We start from the raw sequence: 20576 nt of genomic DNA on the forward strand, positions 1-20576 counted from the left end.
CCCCCATTTTTCCCTTATTTCCTCATTTCCTGTTTTCCCCCATTTTTCCCCTATTTTCCCCCCCATTCCCCCATTTTTCCCCTATTTTTGCCCCATTTTCCCCATTTCCCCCCGTTTTTGCCGTTTCCCCCATTTCCCCCCATTTTCCCCCTATTTTCCCCATTTTTGCCCCATTTCCCCGTTTTCCCCATTTTTCCCCGTTTTTGTCCCATTTCCCCCCCATTTTTCCCCTGTTCCCCCCATTTTCCCCCATTTCCCCCCATTTTTCCCTTATTTTCCTCATTTCCCTGTTTTTCCCCCATTTTTCCCCTATTTTCCCCCCATTTTTCCCCTATTTTCCCCCCCATTCCCCCCATTTTCCCCTATTTTTGCCCCATTTTCCCCATTTCCCCCGTTTTTGCCGTTTCCCCCCATTTCCCCCCATTTTCCCCCTATTTTCCCCATTTTTGCCCCATTTCCCCCCGTTTTTCCCCATTTTTGCCCCATTTCCCCCCATTTTTCCCCCGTTTTTCCCCATTTTTCCCCGTTTTTGCCGTTTCCCCCCATTTCCCCCCATTTTTCCCTATTTTCCCCATTTTTGCCCCATTTCCCCCCATTTGTCCCCTATTTTCCCCATTTTTGCCCCATTTCCCCCCATTTTCCCCCTATTTTCCCCATTTTTGCCCCATTTCCCCCCATTTTTGCCCCCATTTCCCCCCATTTTTGCCCCATTTCCCCCGTTTTTCCCATTTTTCCCATTTTTGCCCCATTTCCCCCCGTTTTTCCCCATTTTGCCCCATTCCCCCATTTTGCCCCATTTCCCCCCGTTTTTCCCCATTTCCCCCATTTTTGCCCATTTCCCCCCATTTTTGCCCCATTTCCCCCCGTTTTCCCCGTTTTTCCCCATTTTTGCCCCATTTCCCCCCATTTTTCCCCGTTCCCCCCACCCCCCAGATGTCCCTCCCCGAGGAGACCCTGCTGCTGGTGGAGCACCGCTACGTCTGCTCCGAGTGCTCGCACCTCTCGGCCTCGCTGGAGGACGCCCTCCAGCACCACCAGCACCACCTGGAGCCCCCCAGCTGCCCCGGGGCCCCCCAGAACCCCTCACCTGGAGCTCCTGGGGGTCCCGGCCGAGCTGGACCCCCCCAGTCAGTACCAGTGCCTGGAGTGCGGCACCTTGCTGGTGACACCGGGGCAGCTGCTGGAGCACCAGGAGCTGCACATCAAACTCCTGGAGAGGAGGAGGAGGAGGAGGAGGAGGAGGAGGAGGAGGAGTGGTGGGGGTGGAACCGACCCCCACCCAACTTGGGGACCCCCAAACCTGCCCCGAGCGCCGGCGGGATCCACTACGAGTGCCCCGAGTGCCGGGCGCTGTTCCAGAGCCAGGAGCTGTGGCTGGCTCACCGGCAGGGCCACCGCAGCGCCGCCGGTGCCGCGCCGCAGGGCCAGGCCCGCGTGGACGTGGAGCACTCGTACCGCAAACCCGAGGACGGCGCCGCCGACGCCGCCGAGGCCGGCGACGGCGCCGCGGTGCAGCTGCTGCTCTACGAGTGCGGCGAGTGCCTGCAGCTCTTCCAGAGCCCCAAGGATTTCCTGGAGCACCAGGTGACCCACTTAGGATCCGGCGAGCCCGCCCAGGCGCCGGCCGAGCCGCCGGCGCCGCCGGAGTTCCGCTGCCACGAGTGCCAGCAGCTGCTGCCGTCGGCGCGCTCGCTCCGCGCCCACCTGCGCTGCCACAAGCTGGGCGCCTTCCAGTGCCCGCTGTGCTCGCGGGTGCTGCCGGACCCCGGCGAGCTGCAGCGCCACGCGGACGGTCACTCGCGGGAGTCGCTGTTCCTGTGCCTGGACTGCGGCCTGGCGCTGGACACCGAGGCGGCGCTGCTGGCGCACCGGCGCTCGCACGGCCCCAACCCGCTGCACCGCTGCGCCTGCGGCAAGGCCTTCGTCAACATGACCAAGTTCCTGTACCACCGCCGCTCCCACGGCAACCCCAACGCTCCGCTGGCGCTGGAGGTGCTGGACAACCCCGAAACGCCGCTGGAGTGCGGGATGTGCCCCAAGTCGTTCCCCAGCGCGGCGGCGCTGGCGCGGCACCAGCGCTTCGTGCACCGGCTGGAGCGGCGGCACCGCTGCGGCGCCTGCGGGAAGATGTTCAAGAAATCCTCGCACCTGCGCAACCACGCCCGCACCCACACCGGGGAGCGCCCGTTCCCGTGCCGGGAGTGCGGCAAAACCTTCAACTCGCAGGCCAACCTGCTGCGGCACCACCTGACGCACACCGGGGAGCGGCCGCACGAGTGCCCCGAGTGCCACAAGCGCTTCGCCCAGACCTCGACGCTGCGGCAGCACCTGCAGGTGCACCTGCGCAAGTTCCCGCACCGCTGCCCCGAGTGCGGCCTGCGCTTCCACCGCCCGCACCGGCTGCTGCTGCACCGCTCCCACCACACCGGCGAGTACCCCTACAAGTGCTCCCAGTGTCCCCGCAGCTTCCTGCTGCGCCGGCTGCTGGACGTGCACCTGCTCGGCCACTCCGGCCGCGAGCCGCAGGTGTGCGGCGGCTGCGGGGCGGCGTTCCCCGGCGCGGCCGCGCTGCGGGAGCACCGCTGCGGCAACGCCGGCTGGAAGTTCGAGTGCGGGGTGTGCGGGAAGAAGGCGGGCACGGCCGCGCGGCTGCGGGCGCACGAGAGGATTCACGGCGCCAGAACGGCCGCAGGGGCTCCGGCCGCCCCCGAGGCGGCTCCCGGAGCATCCCCGGCGTTCCCGGCGCGCCGGAGCGGCGCCAAGAATTTGGAATGCGGGGACTGCAAGAAGCTGTTCAGCACCGAGACGTCGCTGCAGGTGCACCGGCGCATCCACACCGGAGAGCGGCCCTACCCGTGCCCGGAGTGCGGCAAGGCCTTCCGGCAGTCCACGCACCTCAAGGACCACCTGCGGCTGCACACGGGCGAGCGGCCGTTCCGCTGCCCGGACTGCGGCAAGAGCTTCGCCATCGCCGTGCGCCTGGCCGAGCACCGGCGCATCCACACCGGAGAGCGGCCCTACGGCTGCCAGGAGTGCGGCAAGGCCTACCGCTCCTTCTCCAACCTCTGGAAGCACCGCAAGATGCACCGGGAGGCGGCCGGGAAGAGGGAGGGGAGAGCTGAGGAAGGGGCTGGGGTGGGAGGGGGGTCTGCGGGGGTGGGGTCAGGGGTGTCAGTCCACGGGGAGACTCTTGGGGTAGGGGTGGGAGCTTCCAGGGAGGTGCTGGTGGTGGGATCGGGGTCCTCAGTCCCTGGGGAGAGCCTGGTTGGGGTCCCAGAGACGTCTGGGGAGAGCCTTGGGGTGGGAGCAGAAACATCCAGGGAGACCCTTGTGGTGGGATCGGGGTCCTTGGTCCGTGGGGAGACCCTGGTGGGGATCTCGGAGACGTCTGGGGAGAGCCTTGGGGTGGGAGCAGGAGCTTCCACGGAGGTTCTGGTGGTGGGATCGGGGTCCTCGGTCTCTGGGGAGACCCTCGGGGTGGGGTCGGGACCCTCCATCCCAGGGCAGACCCTGGTGAGGATCGCGGAGCCTTCCGGGGAGGCTCTTGTGGGATCGGGACCCTCCATCCATGGGGAGACCCTGACCGGGATCCTGGACACGTCCAGGGAGACCCTCGGGGTGGGGTCGGGACCCTCCATCCCAGGGCAGACCCTGGTGGGGATCACGGAGACGTCCGGGGAGACCCTCGGGGTGGGATCGGGATCTTCCACGGAGGTTCTGGTGGTGGGATCGGGGTCCTCGGTCCCTGGGGAGACCCTCGGGGTGGGATCGGGATCCTCCATCCAAGGGCAGACCCTGGTGGGGATCCCGGACCCATCCCAGGACACCCTGCTGGTGGCACCGGGAGTGACCGGGGACATCCTGGTGGTGGCACCGGGACCCTCCATCCCTGCGGAGACCCCGGCCGGGATCTCGGAGCCGCCCGGGGAGACCCTCGGGGTGGGATCGGAACCCCCGGTCCATGAGGAGACCCCATCCATGGAGACCCCAACCAGAATTTCGGACCCTCGGAGCCCCGGACATTCCCTGGATGGGATTCCAGAACCTTCCAAGGAGCCCCCGGCTGGGATTCCAGACCCCCAGAGCCCCGGGGAGCACCTTGGGATGGTCCCGGACCCCCCCAGGGACCCCCAAAGCCCCGGGGAGCCCCTCGGGATGGTCCCAGACCCCCCCAGGGACCCCCAGATCCCCAGGGAGCCCCTCGGGATGGTCCCAGACCCCCCCAGGGACCCCCAGATCCCCAGGGAGCCCCTCGGGATGGTCCCAGACCCCCCCAGGGGCCCCCAGAGCCCCGGGGAGCCCCTCCCGGACCCCCCCGGGACCCCCATTCCCATGGAAGGGCTGGAACCGGAGCCCCCCAGGGACCCCCCGGGATCTCCAGGGGGGGCTCAGCCCCAACTGGGGGCTCCAGGACCCTCCTGAGGTCATGAGTGACCCCAAATTTTGGTCCTGGGGGGGAGGGGGGTTCTCATCCCCCATTTTGGGGTCCCTGGAGTCGCCCCTCCCCCAAATTCCCACAACCCTCCCTCCCCCGGGTGTTCCCGGTGTTTTCCTGTCTCTCCCCTCCCCCCCGTTTAATTTTGGGGGGAGGTCTCAATGCCCCAATTCGGGGGGGCGGGGGGGGGGGGGTGGGCTGGGGGGGGGTGGGGCAGTTCCTGAATCATTAAAAAAGAGAGAAAATGACTCAAAATTGTGTTTTGAGGAGGGGGAGGGGCCGTGGCGGGAGGGCAGAGACCCCCGGGGGGTGGGGGGGAGTTGGGGTTAGCCACGCCCGCGGCTGTCAATCACCGCGGTGTAGCCACGCCCGCGGCTGTCAATCACCGCGGTGTAGCCACGCCCGCGGCTGTCAATCACAGCGCCACCGGCTAAGCCCCGCCCCTCGCTCCCCATTGGTTCATCCTTCCTGGCCCCGCCCCCCGCCTCTCATTGGCCGCCCGCGCCCCTCCCCGCCCCCTCAGGCTCTCCGGCCCCGCCCCCTCACCCAAGCCCCGCCCCCGGACGCTCCCACGCTGAGTGGGGGGGGGATCACCCCCCCCGACCCCCCCCCCCCAAATCCCCCCGGCCCGAACCACTCCGGGGGGGGCTGGGGGGGGGTCCCGTGAGCGGAGAACGAGGGGGGGGGTCCTACGCCCCCCCCCATCCCCTTTAAACCCCCCGCCTTTCCCGGGGGGGGCCCCGGGACCGGCCCCCCCCCCCCCCCCCCCCCGCCTCCCCTCGCCGCCGTCGGAGCCGCGAGCAGCGAGACCGGGGGGGCCCCGGGCCCTGCCCCCCCCCGCGCCCCCCCCCCGCCGCCGCACCGGGCGCACGAGACGCGGCTCGGCCCCCCCCGAGCCCCCCCCCCCCCGGGCCGGGGGGGCTGCGGCGGCCGCGCGGCCTCGTGAGTACCGGGGGGCACCGGGAGGGGGGGAGGGCACCGGGATTTGGGGGGGGGACACAGGGACGCGCCTCCGTTCGACCCCCCCCCCCCCCCTCCGGTACCGGGATCGGGATCGGGACCCTGGATTCGGATCGGGACCCGGGAATGGCCCCCCCCGGACCGGGATCGGGACCGGGATCCAGCCCCAGGCGCGGAGCCCCCGGTACCGGAGTCGGCAGCGGCTCCAGCCCCCGGTTCCAGCCCCGTTCCCGGCCCGGAGCAGCCGTTCCGGCCCCCGCTGCCGGTACCGGATCCGCCCCCGGGCCCGCTCCCGGTGCCGTCCCCGCGGTCCAGCCCCGGCTCCCGCTGCCGGTACCGGATCCATCCCCGGGATCCGCCGCCACTGGCGGTGCCGGGATCCCTCCGCGCTGCCCGGGACCGGTACCGGACCTGGCCCCATCCGCGATCCCGGTTCCCATCCCCGGTACCGGAGCCGCCGTTCCGGGGGTCGTGATCCAGCCCCGATCCCGGTCCCGGTCCGGTTTCCGGTGCCGGGGTCCAGCCCGCGGTCCGGCCCCATTCCCGATCCCGGATCCATCCACCGGCCCCGGGCTCCGTCCTCGCTCCCGGTACCGACCCCGGCCCCCGGTCCCGACCCCCGGATCCATTCCCGGTCCCGGATGCGGTCCCGGTCCGATTCCCGGCACCGGGGCCAATCCCGCGTCCACAGCTCCAGTCCCGGTCCCGGGTCCGGTTCCGGATCCATTCCCGCTCCTGGGTCCCGTTCCCCGTTCTCATTCCCGGATCCATTCCCGATCCCGGGATCCTTCCTCCGCTCCCGGTTCCGATTCCCAGTCCCGGATCCATTCCCAGCCCCGATTCCGGTCCCGGATCCATTCCGGGCCCGGATTCCCGTTCCCGGTTCCCGGATCCATTCGCGGTTCCGATCCCGTTCCCGGTTCCGATTCCGGATCCATTCCCGGCCCCAATTCCCGATCCCGGGATCCCTCCTTCGTTCCTGGATCCATCCCCAGTTCCCATTCCCGGTTCCGATCCCGGATCCGTTCCCGGCCCCAATTCCCGGTTCCCGGTCCCGGTTCCGATCCAGTCCCGGTTCCATTCCCGGTCCCCATTCCCGGTTCCCCCCTCCCCCCATTTCGGGCCCCCCCGAGCATTTTTGGGACCCCCCCGGGTGTTTTTTTGGGGGGGGGTCGCGGCTCTGGGGGGGGCGGGGGCGGCCTTGGGGGGGGGGGGTCCTGGCTGGGGGGGGAGGGGCGGGTGGGGGAGGGGGCGCCCCCGGTCCCCCCCGCCCCCCCCCGCGTTGCCAAGGCAACGGCAGCATCCGCGGAGCCGGGGCCGTTGCCTGGCAACGGTTACCGGGACACGGGAAATGGGGCGGGGGGACCCCCCCAAGGACCCCCCACGAATCCTGGGACACCCCCCCCCCACTCGGGGACCCCCAAATCCCGAAATTCCCCCCCAAAACCGGGATAATGGGGGAGAGGGCCCCGGGACCCCTCCCCCCCCCCAAAACCGGGACACCCCCAGGGATTTGGGGGGGGTCCCGGGGTGATCTGGGGATATTTTGGGGGGCGTCCCGGGGGGTATTCGGGGTTATTTGGGAGGGGTCCCGGTATTATTTTGGGGAGGGGTCCCGGGGTTACTTTGGGGGGGGGGGTCCCGATGTTATTCTCGGGGGGGTCCCGGGGTTATTTGGGGTGATTTTGGGGGGCGTCCCGGGGTTATTTGGGGAGGGGGTGCCAGGGTTCTTTGAAGCAGTCCCGCTGTTATTTCGGGCGGGGGGGTCCCGCTGTTATTTTTGGGGGGGGGGTGGGGGTCCCAGTGCCCCCCCCCTCCCCCCCCCGGCTCTGTCACCGACCGGGGGTCGCAGGCGGCGGTGCCGCGGCCGGAGCCCCCCCCCCCATGAGGAGGGGACGATGCCGCCCCCCGCCCCCCCCGCGCTGCTGCTGCTGCTCGTGGCGGCCGCCGCCCCCCGGGGCCCCCCCGGCCCGGCCGCGCTGCGCATGGGTGAGGATGGGGGGGCTCGGGGGGGGCTCGGGGGGGGCTTTGGGGGGGTCCGGGCGGCTCTCGGAGTTTTGGGGTCTGGGGGTGTTTGGGGGTTTCGGGGATTTGGAGGGGGGGGGGGGGCTTTGGGGGGTCACAGGGGTCACGGGGGGGGGGTTTGGGGTCGTAGAGTTTGGGGGGTCCGGGGGGGTCTCAGGGGTCACGGGGGGGTGGGGTCTGGGGGCGTTTGGGGTCACGGGGGTCTTGTGGGGTTTGGGGGGTCACGAGAGGAGAGAGGGGGATGGGATCGGGGGGGTTGGGGACTGGGTGGTCAAGGGGGGGGGCACAGGGGGTCGTGGGAGTGGAATTTGGGGGGGGTCTCGGGGGTTTGGGGCCTCTGGGTGATTTGGGGGTCTTGGGGGGGGGGGGGGGGTTCTGGGGTTGGTTTTGGGGCTTTCCGTGGGATTTTTGGGGGGGTTTTAGGGTCTGGGGGTTGTTCGGGGTGGCCGATCCGATGGTCGCCCCCCCCGTGGCCCCCCCGTGCCCCCTCCCCCCCAGCCGCCATCCTGGACGAGCGGGGGCGCTCTGGGGGGGGGGGGTGTCTCTGTGGGATTTTGGGGGTTTTCTGTGGGATTTTGGGGGGGTTTTTTTGCGATCGGGGGGGGGGGGTTGGGTCTGGGGGTTTCCGGGGGTGCCTGACCCGATGGTGCCCCCCCCCAGCCGCCATCCTGGACGAGCGGGGGGGCTGCGGGCGGGGGGAGCGCCTGGCGCTGGCGCTGGCCCGAGAGCGCGTCAATGGCCCGGGGGGGGGACGCCCCCCCGCGCGCCTCGAGGTCGATGTGTTCGAGCTGGGCCGCGACAACCAGTACGAGACCACCGACACCAGTAAGGGACTGGGAGCCACTGGGAGGGGGATTGAGAAGGACTGGGAGGGACTGGGATGGACTGGGAGGGATTGGGAAGGACTGGGAGGGACTGGGAGGGACTGGGAGGGACTGGGGAGGGGGCACAGACACCAACCAGTAAGGGACTGGGAGCCACTGGGAGGGGGATTGGGAAGGACTGGGACTGACTGGGAGGGACTGGGATGGACTGGGACGGACTGGGATGGACTGGAAGGGACTGGATGGACTGGGAGGGATTGGGGGGGGGGCTGGGGAGGGGGCACCGACACCAGTAAGGGACTGGGAGGGTTTGGGGGGGATTGGGAAGGGACTGGGGGGGGGGAGGGAACGCCAGTACGAGACCGCCGACACCAGTAAGGGACTGGGGGGGACTGGGAGGGTTTGGGGGTCCCTGTGACGCCCCCTCCCCCCCAGTGTGTCAGATCCTGCCCAAGGGCGTGGTCTCGGTGCTGGGTCCGGCCGCCAGCCCGGCCGCTGCGGCCACGGTCAGTCACATCTGCGGGGAGAAGGAGGTGAGCGGCCCCAAAACCACCCCGGGACCCGCCAAAAACCCCCAAACCACCCCAAAATCCACCGCGGGACCCGCCAAAAACCCCAAAACCACCCCAAAATCCACCGCGGGACCCGCCAAAAACCCCGAAACCACCCCAAAATCCACCGCGGGACCCGCCAAAAACCCCAAAACCACCTCAAAATCCATCGCGGGACCCGCCAAAAACCCCAAAACCACCCCAAAATCCCACCCGGGACCCCCAAAACCCTCAAAACCAGCCCCAAAAACCCCGAAATCACCACCCAAAACCCCAAAAATCCCAAAATCCACCGCGGGACCCGCCAAAAACCCCAAAACCACCCCAAAATCCACCGCGGGACCCGCCAAAAACCCCAAAACCACCTCAAAATCCACCGCGGGACTCCCATAAACCCCGAAACCACCACCCAAAAACCCAAAAATCCACCGCGGGACCCGCCAAAAACCCCGAAACCACCCCAAAATCCACCGCGGGACCCGCCAAAAACCCCGAAACCACCACCCAAAAACCCACCCGGGACCCGCCAAAAACCCTCAAAACCAGCCCCAAAAACCCCGAAATCACCACCCAAAAACCCAAAAATCCACCGCGGGACCCGCCAAAAACCCCAAAACCACCTCAAAATCCACCGCGGGACCCGCCAAAAACCCCGAAACCACCCCAAAATCCACCGCGGGACCCGCCAAAAACCCCGAAACCACCCCAAAATCCACCGCGGGACTCCCAAAAACCCACCCGGGACCCCCAAAACCCTCAAAACCAGCCCCAAAAACCCCGAAATCACCACCCAAAAATCCCAAAATCCACCGCGGGACCCGCCAAAAACCCCAAAACCACCCCAAAATCCACCGCGGGACCCGCCAAAAACCCCGAAACCACCTCAAAATCCACCGCGGGACTCCCATAAACCCCGAAACCACCACCCAAAAACCCACCCGGGACCCGCCAAAAACCCTCAAAACCAGCCCCAAAAACCCCGAAATCACCACCCAAAAATCCCAAAATCCACCGCGGGACCCGCCAAAAACCCCAAAACCACCCCAAAATCCACCGCGGGACCCGCCAAAAACCCCGAAACCACCCCAAAATCCACCGCGGGACCCGCCAAAAACCCCGAAACCACCCCAAAATCCACCGCGGGACCCGCCAAAACCCTCAAAACCAGCCCCAAAAACCCCAAAACCACCCCAAAATCCACCGCAGGACTCCCAAAAACCCCGAAACCACCACTCAAAAACCCACCCGGGACCCCCAAAACCCTCAAAACCAGCCCCAAAAAACCCCGAAATCACCACCCAAAAACCAAGAAATCCACCGCGGGACTCCCATAAACCCCCAAACCACCACTCAAAATCCCACCCGGGACCCCCAAAACCCTCAAAACCAGCCCCATAAACCCCGAAATCACCACCCAAAAATCCACCGCGGGACCCGCCAAAAACCCCGAAATCACCACCCAAAAACCCACCCGGGACCCCCCAAACCATCCCCAAAAACCCCGAAATTCGCCTCGAGACCCCCAAAACCCCCAACCCACCCCAAAATCCACCTGGGGAGCCCCAAAAAGCCGCTGTCCCCGCTGTCCCCGCTGCCCCCAGACCCCGCACATCCGCGCGGCCCCGAGGACGCCCCATAGACCCCAGACCCAAATGACCCCCCCGGTGTCCCCCCGGTGCCCCCCCGGTGTCCCCCCGGTGACCCCCCCGGTGACCCCCCGGTGACCCCCCGGTGTCCCCAGATCCCGCACATCCGCGTGGGCCCCGAGGACGCCCCCCGGCCCCCCCTGCTCCGCTTGGCCGCCCTCAGCCTCTACCCCAGCAACGAGGACGTGGCGCAGGCGCTGGGGGGGCTCCTGCGCAGCCTCCGCGCCCCCCCGGCCTCCCTCATCTGCGCCCAGGCCGAGTGTAGGGACCGGGGGGGGGAATTATTGGGGTCTGGGGGGGATTTGGGGCGGTTTTGGGGAGATTTGGGGCGGTTTTGGGGTGGTTTGGATGGGATACTGGGGGGTTATTGGGGGTTTGGGGGGGGATTTTGGGGGCTCCTGCGCCCCCCCCCCCCCACCTCCCTTGTCTACACCCAGGAGGAGCGCAGGGACGGGGGGAGGGGTTTGGGGGGGATTTATTGGGGTTTTGGGGTGGTTTTGGGGTGGTTTTGGGAAATTTGGGGGAGATTTACGGACGATACGTGGAAAATTTGTGGGGGTTTCTTGGGGGGTCTGGGAGGGTCTGGGGGGGGGGGGATTCAAGGGGATTTGGGGGGGATTTATTGGGGTCCGGGAGTATTTGAGGAGGCTTGGGGGGAATTTGGGGGTGTTTGGGGAGGGGTTTGGGGATTTAAGGGGCTTGGGAGAGGATTAAAGGATTTTGAGGGGGAAACTGAGGATCCCAGGGTGGGATTTGGGGATCCGGGGCCAGATTTAAGGATTGCAATGGGATTTTGTGACCCTGGCTCTGGGGCTGGATTTTTGGGGTCCCGGGCTGGGATTTTGCCATCCTAGAGCCGGATTGAAGCATCCCAGTGAGATTTGCTGCCCCCGGGGGGCTTCATTTGGGGCTCTCGGGGCCACATTTTGGGGTGCCGGAGCCGGATTTAAGGATGGCGATGGGATTTTATGACCCGAGCTCTGGGATTTGGGGTGCCCTGACCCCCCCCCCTGCCCCCCGGCCCCCCCAGGCCTGCTGCGGCTGGAGGAGCTGGTGCGGCAGTTCCTGATCTCCCGCGAGGCGCTCTCGGTGCGGGTCCTGGACGCCGAGCAGGACCCGACGCCGCTGCTGAAGGAGATCCGCGACGACAAAGTGCCCACGATCATCATCGACGGCAGCGCCGCCACCGCGGGGGTTGTGCTGGCCAAGGTGGCGCGGGCGTTTCGGGGCAGATTTTAGGGGATTTAAGGGGCTTTTGGGGGGAGATTTCGGGGAGTTTTGGGGTGGGTTCGGGGCGTTTCGGGGTGGCTGGAACTGTGGGGCTTGGGGGGGGTGTAGGGGGTCGGGGAGGGTCTGGAGGGTCTTGGGGGTCTTGAGGGGTTGTGGGATTTGGGGGGATTTTGGGGAGTCTTGGGGAGATGTGGGGGGAATTTGGGGCGGTTTTGTGGCGATTTTTGGGTGTTTTGGAAGGGTTGGAGGGGCTGGGATTGGGGGGTTTAGGGGGATTTTGGGGTCCTGGGGGTCTGGGATGGTTGTGGGATGGGGTTTGGGGGGAATTGGGGGAATTTTGAGGGGATTGGGGGGGGGTCATACCCACCCTGGTCTCCTCCAGGCCTCGGAGCTGGGGATGACCTCGACGTTCTACAAATATATCCTGACCACCATGGTGAGAGTGACCCCTGAGTGACCCCTGAGTGACCCCGCTGGCCACTGGGTAGCCCCAATAACCCAGTGACCACCCAATGACCCTCGATGTTCCTGAATGAACTTCAATGACCCCAAATGACCCCTAATGACCCCTAATGACCCTTAATGGTCCCCAAATGACCCCAAATGACCCCATGACCCCCCGATGACCCCAGGATTTCCCGCTGCTCCAGCTGGACTCACTGCTGGCCGCTCCAGCCGCTCTGACCACAATGATCCCTTGACCTTCCATGACCACCCAATGACCCCAAATTACCCCCAAATGACCCAAAATGACCCCATGACCCCCTGATGACCCCAGGACTTCCCGCTGCTCCGGCTGGACTCACTGCCGGACGCTCCGGCCACCGTCCTGGGCTTCTCCATGTTCAACACGAGCCACCGCTTCTACCCCGAGTTCGTGCGGAGCCTCAACATGTCCTGGCGCGAGAGCTGCGAGCTCGGGCCCTACCCCGGCCCCGCGGTGAGGGGGGACCCCAAAACCCCTGGGCACCCCAAAAACCCCAGGGGGACTCTGGACATTTTTGGAGGGAAAACTCCCAAAAATGGTGGAGAACTTTAAGCCTTGAGGAAACCCAAAGTTTGAGGGGTCTGGGGGGGGGGGGGTGGGGTTTGGGGGCTGAGACGACCCCGAAGATCGGTGGAGATTCCAAAAACCTTGAAGGGACCCCAAAAACCTTGAAGAGCCCGCAAGAATCTTGAGAGGAATCCCAAAAACTTGAGGGAAACTCAACATCCTGGAGAACCCAAATCCTAGGGGGTTTCTGGGGTGGGGATTTGGGGGCTGAGGTGACCCCAAAACCTCATGGGGCACCCCAAAAAAAACCCAAAAACCCCAAAATCCCCCCCGCAGCTGTCGGCAGCGCTGCTCTTTGACGCCGTCCACGTGGTGGTTGGGGCCGTGCGGGAGCTGAACCGGAGCCAGGAGATCGGGGGCCGCCCCCTGGCCTGCGCCGCGCCCGGGATCTGGCCCCACGGCACCAGCCTCATGAACTACCTCCGCATGGTGAGACGGCCCCAAAAATCCCAGCGGGAACCCCCAAAAAACTGGGGAGATTTAGGGGAAAAAAAACCCCCAGGGGAAATAGTGAAAAGTTGGGGGGAAACGGGGTAGGTGGGAGGAGAGGGGGATTTGGGGGTCTTGGGGAACCCCAAAAATGGGAGGGACCCTAAGATTTTGGGAGGGACCCCCAAAAGTCCCAGGGGGATCCCAAAAAGTTTGGGGGGGGACCCTGAATACCTGGGGCGATTGAAAAAAATGGGGGAAATCCTGATTGTTGGGGTGTTCCCGGTGGATTTTTGGGGTTTCTGGGTGTTTCCTGATGGATTTTTGTGTTTCCCAATGGATTTTTGGGATGGATTTTGGGGATTTTGGGGGCAGGTGGAGTACGACGGGCTGACGGGGCGCGTGGAGTTCAACAGCAAAGGGCAGCGCACCAATTACAGCCTGAGGGTGCTGGAGAAGGGCCGGGACGGACACCGGGAGGTGGGACAGCCCCTGAGTGACCCCTGAGTGACCCCTGAGTGACCCTGAGTGACCCTGAGTGACCTTTAGTGACCCACGGGACCCACGGGACCCCTGAAAGCCCCACAGAGACTCAGAGTGACCTCAGGGTGACCCTCAGTGACCCCTGAGTGAACCCTGCGTGACCCTCAGTGGCCCCTCCATGACCCCTGAGTGACCCAGATTGGCCCAAAGTGACCTCCAGAGTGACCCTGAGACTCCCAGAATGATCCTCAGAGTGACCCGTGGGACCCCTGGGACCCCCAGAATGACCCTCAGCACCCCCAGAATGACCCACAGTGACCCTGGGAACCCCCAGAGGGACCCCCAGGACCCCAAAATGGCCATGCCCCGAAATCACCACAGCCCCAAGTGGCCATGCCCCTGATGCTGTGGCCACGCCCCCAGGTGGGGGTGTGGTTCTCCAACCGGACACTGGCCATGGACGAGGCCACGCTGGCCCTCAACGCCTCGGACAGCCTGGCCAACAAGACCCTCATCATCACCACCATCCTGGTCAGCACTGGGAGGGACTGGGAGGGGATTGAGGGGCACTGGGGGGGACTGGGGGGTACCGGTTCCCATTGGGGTCTCCATTTGGGATCTCCATTGGGTTCCCCACTGGGTCCCATTGAGTTCCCCATGGAATTCCCCCTTGGATCCCCCATTGGATCCCATTGAGTTCCCCACTAGACCCCATTGATTCCCCACTAGATCCCATTGATTCCCCATTGGATCCCATTGATTCCCCATTGGATCCCATTGAGTTCCCCACTGGATCCCATTGATTCCCCATTGGATCCCATTGAGTTCCCCACTAGATCCCATTGAGTTCCCCACTAGATCCCATTGAGTTCCCCACTAGATCCCATTGATTCCCCACTAGATCCCATTGATTCCCCATTGGATCCCATTGAGTTCCCCACTAGATCCCATTGAGTTCCCCATGGATCCCATTGATTCCCCATTGGATCCCATTGAGTTCCCCACTAGACCCCATTGATTCCCCATTGGATCCCATTGAGTTCCCCACTAGATCCCATTGATTCCCCATTGGATCCCATTGAGTTCCCCACTAGATCCCATTGAGTTCCCCATGGATCCCATTGATTCCCCATTGGATCCCATTGAGTTCCCCACTAGACCCCATTGATTCCCCATTGGATCCCATTGAGTTCCCCACTAGATCCCATTGATTCCCCATTGGATCCCATTGAGTTCCCCACTAGACCCCATTGATTCCCCATTGGATCCCATTGATTCCCCATTGGATCCCATTGAGTTCCCCATTGGATCCCATTGATTCCCCATTGAGTTCCCCACTGGATCCCATTGATTCCCCACTGGATCCCATTGAGTTCCCCATGGAATTCCCCAGTGTCCCCCGCCCCGCTGACCATTCCCAGTGTCCCCCGCCCCGCTGACCATTCCCAGTGTCCCCCGCCCCGCTGACCGTTCCCAGTGTCCCCCGCCCCGCTGACCGTTCCCAGTGTCCCCCGCCCCGCTGACCGCTGCCGTGTCCCCGCCCCGCTGACCATTCCCAGTGTCCCCCGCCCCGCTGACCGCTGCCGTGTCCCCGCCCCGCAGGAGAACCCGTACGTGATGCGGGTGGGGGGCGCGGGCGGCCCCGAGCGCTACGAGGGCTTCTGCGTGGACATGCTGCGGGAGCTCGCCGCGCTCCTCAAGTTCCGCTTCCACATCAAACTGGTGGAGGACGGGCTCTATGGGGCCCCCGAGCCCAACGGCTCCTGGACCGGCATGGTGGGCGAGCTCATCAACCGGGTACGCGCGGCGGGGGCGGGACTGGGGGAGAGGAAAGTCCTGGGGGGAATGGCAGAGCCGGGAAAATCCCGCTGGGAAAATCCCGCTGGGAAGGTCCCATTTAGGAACAGGGAACCGCCCAAACCCCAGAAGAGAACCCCAAACCCTTGGTGAACCCCAAACCCTTGGTGAACCCCAAACCCTTGGTGGACCCCAAACTTTGGTGGACCTCAAACCCCTATCACCTCTAAGGGGTCTCTGGGGTGACCCCCTGACCCCGGGACCTTTTTGGGGTGGCCGGAGGGGGGTCAACCCCATCTGACCGCACGATTTTTGGGGTCCCCCAGAAAGCCGACCTGGCTGTGGCCGCCTTCACCATCACGGCTGAGCGGGAAAAGGTCATCGACTTCTCCAAGCCCTTCATGACCTTGGGGATCAGCATCCTCTACCGGGTCCACATGGTACGGGCATGGGGTTTTTGGGGTGGTTTTGGGGTTTTGGGGTCCACCAAGGGTTTGGGGTCTCACGCCGTGTCCCCCCAGGGCCGCAAGCCGGGGTATTTCTCCTTCCTAGACCCCTTCTCACCGGCTGTGTGGCTCTTCATGCTCCTGGCCTACCTGGCCGTCAGCTGCGTCCTCTTCCTGGCCGCCAGGTGAGGGGGGAACACCTCAAAAAATGGGGTCTCGGGTTTGGGAGGGAAGGGCACCCCAAAAAATGGCCCTGAAAAAGGAAGGGAGGGAGGAGTCGCAGGGGGGAGCCAAAAATGAGCCTCCAAATCCAGGGAAAACCCCCCAAAAAAAAAGCTCCCAAAAGGCTCAAAATTGATCCCCAAAGTTCTGGGGACACACCAAAATAGGGCCTGGAATTGGGGGTGCACCCCACGAGGCCCCATCCATTTTGGGGTGCCCGGGGGGGGGGGGCTCCCAGAGGAATTTGGGGAGGGGGTCCCAGAGGGATTTGCAGGGTCCCGGAAGGGATGGGAATGTCCCAGATGGGTTTGGGGTGACCCCGAAAAGAACAGGGAAACCCCTGAGCCCCCCTACGAGGTCCCCCCCCATTTTGAGGTGCCGTGGGGGGATCCCAACCTCCCGCTCCCCCCCCCAGGCTGAGCCCGTACGAGTGGTACAACCCGCACCCGTGCCTGCGCGAGCGGCCCGGACTGGTGGGACTGGTGGAGAACCAGTACACGCTGGGGAACAGCCTCTGGTTCCCGGTGGGCGGCTTCCTGCAGCAGGGGGCCGAGGTGCTGCCCCGCGCCCTCTCCACCCGCTGCGTCAGCGGCGTCTGGTCAGGCCCGGGGGCATTGTTGGGGGAATTTGGAGTGGTTTGGGGGGAATTTGGAGGGCTTGGGGTAGGGCTGGGGGGGGGTGAGGGGAGTTTGGGAGGGATTTGAGGGAGTTTGGGGGATTTCGGAGGGATTATGGGGGTGTGAGGGGATTTTGGGGGGTTTGGGGGCAGGTTTGGGGTGATTTTTGTGGGGTTTGGGGTGATTTTTGTGGGGTTCAAGGGGCTGTTTTGGGGGGCGGTTTGGGGGCTGTTTGGGGGGTGGGTTTGGGAGTCTCTTCCTGGCCAGCTGTGCCCCCCCCAGGCTGAGCGGGCGCGGCACCGTCCCGGCAGGTGGGCGTTCACCCTCATCATCATCTCGTCGTACACGGCCAACCTGGCGGCGTTCCTGACTGTGCAGCGCATGGAGGTGCCCGTGGAGTCGGCCGACGACCTCGCCGACCAGACCAACATCGAGTACGGCACCATCCACGCCGGCTCCACCATGACCTTCTTCCAGGTCAGGGGCCGGGGAAAATGATCGATCAATGAATGAATCTAATCGATCAATCAATCAATTCAATCTGCTCAATCAACTAAATCAATCAATCAATCAACCCAACCAACCAATCAATCAACCCAGCCCAATTAACCCAACAAGTCAATCAACCAACCCAATCAATCAACTCAACCAGTGGGTCAACCTAACCAGTAGATCAACCCAACCAATCAACCCAATCAATCAACCCAATCATTCAATCAACCCAACCAATCAATCAATCCAATCAACCAAGCCAATCAATCAACCCAACCCAACCTGGGCCAACCCAACCCAACTTGGTCAACCCAACCCAACTCAACCCAACTTGGTCAACTCAACCTAACCCAACCCAACCTGGACCAACCCAGCCCAACCCAACCAAAACCACCCCATCCCCCCCAACTCAACCCCCCCCAGCCCCCCGCAGCCCCCCCAAGCCCGTCTCCCCCCACCACCCCCGCCAGAACTCGCGCTACCAGACGTACCAGCGGATGTGGAACTACATGCACTCCAAGCAGCCCAGCGTCTTCGTCAAGAGCACGGAGGAAGGGATCGCGCGCGTCCTCAACTCCAAGTACGCCTTCCTGCTGGAGTCCACCATGAACGAGTACCACCGGCGCCACAACTGCAACCTCACACAGATCGGGGGGCTGCTGGACACCAAGGGCTACGGCATCGGGATGCCGCTGGGTACCACGGGGCGCCGGGGCGGGCCTGGGGGCAGGGCCAGGGCTGGGGTGGGATTCCCACCCCTGGAAAAGCAGGTGGGACCCCCCCGTGTCATATCGCTCCCCCCCCCCCCCCCCCAGGGTCGCCATTCCGCGATGAGATCACGTTGGCCATCCTGCAGCTGCAGGAGAACAACCGGCTGGAGATCCTCAAGAGGAAGTGGTGGGAAGGGGGGCACTGCCCCAAGGAGGAGGACCACCGTGCCAAAGGTGGGGGACTGAAAGGGACTGTGGGTTGGGTTGAGTTGGATTGGGTTGGGTTGGATTGGGTTGGATTGGGTTGGATTGACTGAGTTTGGCTGACCCAGGTTGGGTTGGGTTGGGTTGGGTTGGGTTGACCAAGCTGAGTTGAGTTGTGTTGAGTTGGGTTGGGTTGAGTTGGGTTGGGTTGAGTTGGGTTGGGTTGAGTTGTGTTGAGTTGAGTTGAGTTGAGTTGGGTTGAGTCGAGTTGGGTTGAGTTGGGTTGGGTTGAGTTGGGTTGAGTTGGGTTGGGTTGAGTTGGGTTGGGTTGAGTTGAGTTGAGTTGGGTTGAGTTCTGTTGGGTTGGGTTGAATTGAGTTGGGTTGAGTTGAGTTGAGTTGGGTTGAGTTGTGTTGAGTTGGGTTGTGTTGGGTTGAGTTGGGTTGGGTTGAGTTGGGTTGGGTTGAGTTGAGTTGGGTTGAGTTGTGTTGAGTTGGGTTGTGTTGAGTTGAGTTGGTTGAGTTGTGTTGTGCCGGGTGTCCCCCCCCACGTCCCCCAGGGCTGGGCATGGAGAACATTGGCGGCATCTTTGTGGTGCTGGTCTGCGGTCTGGTCGTGGCCATCCTGGTGGCTGTCATGGAGTTCGTGTGGTCAACGCGGCGCTCGGCTGAGACCGAGGAGGTGGGGGAGGGTCTGGGGGGGTCACTCCGAGGGTCTGGGGGCGGTCCAGGTTGGGGGAAATGGGTGGGGGCTGGGGGGAGGATCTGGGGGAATTTGGGGTTGGGGGGAATTTGGGGGGGGAATTTGGGGTGGGGTCTTGGGGTTTTGAGGAGGTTTTGGGGTGGGGGATGTGGGGGATTTTTGTGAGGGGTCTCCATGGAATTGGGGGGGTCCTGGAGGGGTTTGGGGTGACCGAGGAGGGTCCCAGATGGATTTGGGGGTCCCAGAGGGATTTGGTGTTTGGGGAGACCCCAGAAGATTTTTAGGGGATTTTAAGGAACCGGGGAGCTTCCTGCCCAAACCACCCCGGGGTGGAGGGGGTCACCCATTTGAGGGGGGGTCCGCTTGACCTCACCCCCTCCCCAAAAGCCACCCCAAAATCCCCTAAATTCACCCCAAAACAGATCTCGCTGTGCTCGGAGATGCTGCGGGAGCTGCGCCGGGCTGTGTCCTGCAGCCGCCGCCCCCGCGCGCGCCGCCGCCGCCGCCCCCCCAAATTGGGGGGGGGAGGGGTCCCCACGGCCCCCCCCCATCACGGGGGGGGTCCCACCCTGCGCGAGATGCGCTTCAGCAACGGCAAACTCTACTCGGGGGGTGGGGGAGGGGTCGGGGGGGGTCACCCCGAGGTGGGGGTGGGGGCAGGGGTCGCGCCCCCCCCCTGCACCCACGTGCGCGTCTGCCCCGAGTGTCGCCGCATCCAAGCGCTGCGCGCGACCCCCCCCGCGCCCCCCCGAGGGGGTGGGGGCGGTGGGGGAGGGGGAGGGATCGCGCCCCCCCCCACCCCCCAGCCCCTCCCGCACCCCGCCCCCACCGCCGAGGGGGGGTCGCGCCAACCGGAGTGACCCCCCCCCCCCGCCCCTCCCCCCCGCCTTGTACGCCGTGCGTACGGCGGGAACTGGGGGGAGGGAGCTTCGGGGGGGGGGCACCGGAGTAAAGACCCCTCCCCCCCATTTTGATTCACCCCGACCCCCCCAAATTTGACGCCCCCGACCCCCCCCTAAAATTGCGCTGTGCCTTCCCGGGGTGGGGGAGGGGGCGAGGAGCGCCCCTCCCCCCCCTCCTCTGCCCAACCCCCCCCCCCCCCCGCCCCCTCCCCCCCAGACCGTGCCTGGAAGGGTTGGGGGAGGGGACCCCCCCACATTAAAGGGGGAGACCCCGACCCCTCCCCCTAGCAGGCGCGGGGGGGGCTCGGACGTGGGGAATGGGGGTGGGGGAGGGGCGGGGGAGGGGTCCCAGGCCGGGCGGGGGGGGGGAGGGGCGTTCTATTATTAATTATTAATTATTATTAATAATTTTCGTTGGATTTGGGATTGGGGGATTTGGGGAATTCTCTTTTTTTTCCCGTTTTTTTTTCTTGGATTTCGGAGGTTTTTTCCTCACTCGGTTCGGCGGTGACGTCATCGCGCGCCCCCCCCTCCACAAAAAATAAAAACCCACCCGGACTTTTACGAACGCTGCCGAAATCTCCCAAAATCCACCCCCAAAAAATCCCCCCAAAAATTCCCGAGTTTCCTCGCCGGGGGGAGCTGTCGGCGCGCGGAAAACGCGATGCAAATGAGATGCAAATGAGCGGCGAGTTCAAAGGGACCCCTCAAGGTCACCCCCCCTCCCCCGGTCGGGGGTTGCTAAGGCAACCAGACGTGACGTCACCGGGGACACCACCGACTGCTCGAGGCCCTGGAGCGGGAACCCCCCCCCCAAAATAAACCCGGGGTCCCCCCCCAAAATAAA

General features: G+C 64.8%; 2 protein-coding genes across 2 annotated transcripts; both read left to right on the plus strand.

The window, feature by feature from the left end:
• Positions 1-933: 933 nt before the first annotated feature.
• ZNF574 (zinc finger protein 574) lies at positions 934-4422 on the plus strand (the record flags this gene model as incomplete). The annotated part of the gene is made up of 1 exon (XM_082299907.1): positions 934-4422. The coding sequence occupies one exon, from the start codon at positions 934-936 to the stop codon at positions 4420-4422; it is 3489 nt and encodes a 1162-aa protein (XP_082156033.1).
• Positions 4423-7292: 2870 nt separating this feature from the next.
• On the plus strand, positions 7293-19687 carry GRIK5 (glutamate ionotropic receptor kainate type subunit 5; the record flags this gene model as incomplete). The annotated part of the gene is made up of 19 exons (XM_082299908.1): positions 7293-7384; positions 8081-8245; positions 8680-8777; positions 10537-10702; positions 11472-11650; positions 12054-12107; positions 12450-12611; positions 13002-13154; positions 13530-13634; positions 14061-14168; positions 15240-15434; positions 15761-15874; positions 15956-16065; positions 16518-16700; positions 17031-17196; positions 17682-17907; positions 18027-18155; positions 18685-18806; positions 19634-19687. Exons 1-19 carry the CDS (start codon positions 7294-7296, stop codon positions 19685-19687), a joined length of 2580 nt encoding a protein of 859 aa, XP_082156034.1. The 5' UTR covers position 7293.
• Between the last annotated feature and the right edge of the window lie 889 nt (positions 19688-20576).

The sequence above is a fragment of the Coloeus monedula genome (genome assembly GCF_965178545.1).
Source record: "Coloeus monedula genome assembly, chromosome: 35".
Lineage (NCBI taxonomy): Eukaryota > Metazoa > Chordata > Aves > Passeriformes > Corvidae > Coloeus > Coloeus monedula.